We start from the raw sequence: 3,628 nt of genomic DNA on the forward strand, positions 1-3,628 counted from the left end.
GAGAGAGAGAGAGAGAGAGAGCTAGAGAAGGGGAGAGGGAGCTGAGAAAGAGGGAAGAGGTAGAGGAGGCCGTACGTGCACGATCTCTGTGGCACGAAGATGGGCTCGGGGACGCGCGGGACAACGCGAAGCAGGAGGTGGGCGTCGACGCACGAACATGCACCACGCAGCGGTTTCCTGGCGAGGGGTTGAAGACGAGTGGGACCCCACCCGCAGGTCAAATACCACCTTTGACCACGCCACGTCAGCAGCCGGTCTGGGCAAACCACCCAGGTCTTTTTTGGTTCGGTATGGAATTATTTTGGGGGTAAGGAAACCGGAATAAAAGTCAGGGTAATCTCCAACTTTGTTCAGGATAGTAAAATGAATTTTTTTCCAATATAAAAAACCATAAACGTGTACTCTCTGAAAAAAGCATAATATAAGCGTGTGCCAAAGAAATTTCTATGCGGAAAGCTTGTGTGACTTGCTCAGTTTCAAGCCTGGATTTCTTTTAAATGGAAGCTTTAATTGCTTCTGGTCTCCGCATACCAAGATGCATACAATTAACCACACAAATCAATATAAAGTAGCATGCGAATCAAGCAGGGACGTTCATTTCCTACTTTTCCTTATCTTAGAGTATATAAGAAGAAGAAATGATCACAAGAAATGGCTGAAGGTTGTGTTCATGAGGTACTCGGCGATGATCTTGTTGGCCCGCTCCGTCGGGTGCACGGCGTCCCAGAAGACGTATCGGTTTGCGTCGGCGCACGTGAGCGCGTCCCACTCGCTGCATGTGTACCCCATCTCATACAACCCCGTGCCACAACAACCCCTGGCCGCCTTCACGAATCCGTAGCTCGACGGGTTCTGCAGGATGCCGGTGAAGAAATCGTACACCTCGGCGACCCGGAACTGCGCGCCGGGAAGGCTGCCGGTGAGCTCGTCGACCATGGCTCGGAGCTTGGCATTGAACGACCTCGCAACGACATTGTACTCCTCGATGCAGAGCATGACCCGGCGTCCCCGCTCGATGGGGAGGCAGCCCATGGCCCCGAGCCCTGTGAAGCCGATCTTGCGCGCGCCGAGGCCGTAGAGCTCCACCAGGAAGCTCCGGGCGAGGCCGATGAGGAAGTCGGTGTAGTCGCCGACGGTGAACTCCAGGAAGCGGGCCGTCGTGAGGGCGAAGTAGTTCTCGATGAAGTCGTTGGTGCCGATGCTGATGGCGTAGACGGCGTCGGCGACCACCGCCCTAGCCTCCGCCGCGCCGAGGTGCTCCGCAAGCCGGGCTTTGTAGTCTCTGAAATAGTCCACTTGCTTCGACAATGGTATCACTGACTGATCGAACAGTAAACATTTACTTCATTACACTTGTTTGGATAAAAACTTACACATTTACTTCATTACCAGAGGCGTGTTTTTTTTCTTGTAGTTTGATGATTGCAAGTTACACGGCTGTTAGTTGCCTTGGCTGTAAATGCCACTGGGTCCATGCATGGTACTACTAGCACACTGTACTGTACTCATAAGCTTACATTGCTAGCTAGTCCACACAGTACGAGAGCGAGCGTGATGTATGGCCGTGAATCACGCTAACAGTCACGATGTCTGTCACTTTTTGCAACACATGCATGCATGCATGGGCCCTATAAAACCAATAAATGAATAAAACCACAAAATGATTCAATCAAGGTTACATCTAATTCTTGCATATCTAAGTGATTCAATCAAACATAAAACAAAATACCCACACGAATCTTCACGTAAAATCAATGACATACGACTTACATGTGCAATATTAGATCACATGTAGACGTGTTCTTAGCAAAACTGATATCTTAATTAGTTTTCCTTTCTGCATTTGTTTTTGCAGCTACAAAGATGGCACTTTTCTGAAGCAGCTAGCACACGGTGCATGCAGGAGTGAAGAAAAAGAAAGGGATCACTCACGAAGACGCCGGCGGTGGCGACGTCGAGGCCGGAGCCGGCGGACGCGAAGCAGACGCCGACGGCGAAGTCCTGGATGCCGTAGTCCGGGTCGAGGTAGGCCGGAACGAAGGGCCGGAGCCCGAACGCCTCGGAGTAGAAGTCGGTGGCGACGCGGCCGTTGCAGAACCGGCCCGTGGCGCGGCCGCCCGGGAAGTCCCGGCCGTAGGGCGGGAAGTTGCTCCGCACCGCCGTGGGCACGGCGTTGTTGTTCCCCGCGTCCACCGTCGAGTCGCCGAACACGATCAGCGCCGTCACCCGCGCCCGCACCACCGTCACCGCCGGCGACGACAGCAGCAGCACGCTGAGCAGCAAGAAGCGCGCTGTGGATGCCGCCAACGGCATTGTTGCAAGAGACGCAGTGCGCCTGCTTCTGTGCTGCTGCTGCGGCTGAGAGTGAGAGAAGGTGACGACGCAAGACGGTGTAAATTGTTGGTTGGTTGGTTGACGGGACGTGAAAAGCGGCGCTGCGCACAGTGGGAGCAATAAAGCCGGAGGTGAGGTATCATGCGACCTTGTGCGGTGCATAGCTTGCTAGGTAGGTTGGTGTTGGCCTGTGGCGGCGTAGTAAATTGTTGTAGTCGAGCATAGCTGTCAAGAAGGAAAATGCAGGTACGTCCGTAGTAACTCTAGTCAAGCATAACACGTTGTATTGAAGAAAAATTAGCGTGGTACACACATGCTAGCTATCACGTGCACACGTACACCTGCATGACTTTTCACTCGAAGATAAGATCTGATCGAGTACATTACATAGTGGAGTTTCAAGATTGACATATAGGCGCAAACACAGTCTAGAATACAGTATACGCGACATGGGGACATGGTGGAACCACTTTTCTTGGAAAATCTTTTGATGCATTCAACTGTTAAGGCAGTATAAAAAACACCAGAAGTAAGATTTCATCTAGGTTTGTTGACCACCTAGCGACGACTACAAACACTGAAACAAGCCAAAGGCACTCCGTCATCATCGTCCCTTCCTCGCCGGAGCCAGACAAACCTTGTTGCAGAAGACTGTCGAAAGTCGTCGTGCTAAGGCCTCACAGGACCAGCGCATCTGAACAACAACCGTCCCCGATGAAGTGAATAGTAGATCGGTAGAATCTAACCTCTAGACACATGAGCGTAAACGAACAAAGACCGGATTCACCATAGACAAACATTTTCTGCATCCCGTGAGATCCACTGGAGATACACTTCCACACGCTATCTGGCGACGATTGATATGGGCCGCCGGGATGGGGGCTAGGCGGGGAGAACCTTATTACATCTTCAAGGAACCGCCACCTCCTAGCCTTCCCGAGCAGGACACAAACAATAACCAAGATTTAATAAACACCTAAAAATGAAGCCCTACTGCTTTCAAGGGCCGGGATCGACCACACCTCCATGGCCCTACCGCCACAAGGGACAAGGTGGATCAGCGGCGGAGCCGACAGGAGGCACGAAAACCGTATTCTTGTTCGCCCGGGTTGTTGTATTACGTACTGATCCCGTTAGATGATAATATTTTGTTAATTCCACTGGTGGAAAAAAGGCCTTTGGTCGCGGTTCGCAACTGCCATTAGTCGCGGTTGCGCAACCGCGACCAAATAAGCGCGACTAAAGCCCCCCACCTTTAGTCGCGGCTGCTTAAGAACCGCGACTAACGGCCCGT

At 52.0% G+C, this 3,628-nt stretch overlaps 1 protein-coding gene across 1 annotated transcript; it reads right to left on the reverse strand.

Annotated features, from left to right (window-relative positions):
• Positions 1-449: 449 nt before the first annotated feature.
• On the reverse strand, positions 450-2,448 carry LOC543050 (GDSL esterase/lipase At2g04570). The gene is made up of 2 exons (NM_001401689.1): positions 1,933-2,448; positions 450-1,320 (listed from the first exon to the last, which is right to left on the reverse strand). Exons 1-2 carry the CDS (start codon positions 2,311-2,313, stop codon positions 643-645), a joined length of 1,059 nt encoding a protein of 352 aa, NP_001388618.1. The 5' UTR covers positions 2,314-2,448; the 3' UTR covers positions 450-642.
• Positions 2,449-3,628: the final 1,180 nt, after the last annotated feature.

Source organism: Triticum aestivum, unplaced genomic scaffold, assembly GCF_018294505.1.
Source record: "Triticum aestivum cultivar Chinese Spring unplaced genomic scaffold, IWGSC CS RefSeq v2.1 scaffold173677, whole genome shotgun sequence".
Taxonomy (NCBI): domain Eukaryota; kingdom Viridiplantae; phylum Streptophyta; class Magnoliopsida; order Poales; family Poaceae; genus Triticum; species Triticum aestivum.

What these genes read in the sequence shown, in the direction of transcription:
- LOC543050 (NM_001401689.1), bottom strand. Translation starts at nt 2,313, where the DNA reads ATGCCGTTGGCGGCATCCACAGCGCGCTTCTTGCTGCTCAGCGTGCTG. An exon ending in TCGCCACCGCCGGCGTCTTC is followed by an intron (nt 1,321 to 1,932) that starts GTGAGTGATCCC and finishes CTGTTCGATCAG; the next exon opens with TCAGTGATACCATTGTCGAA.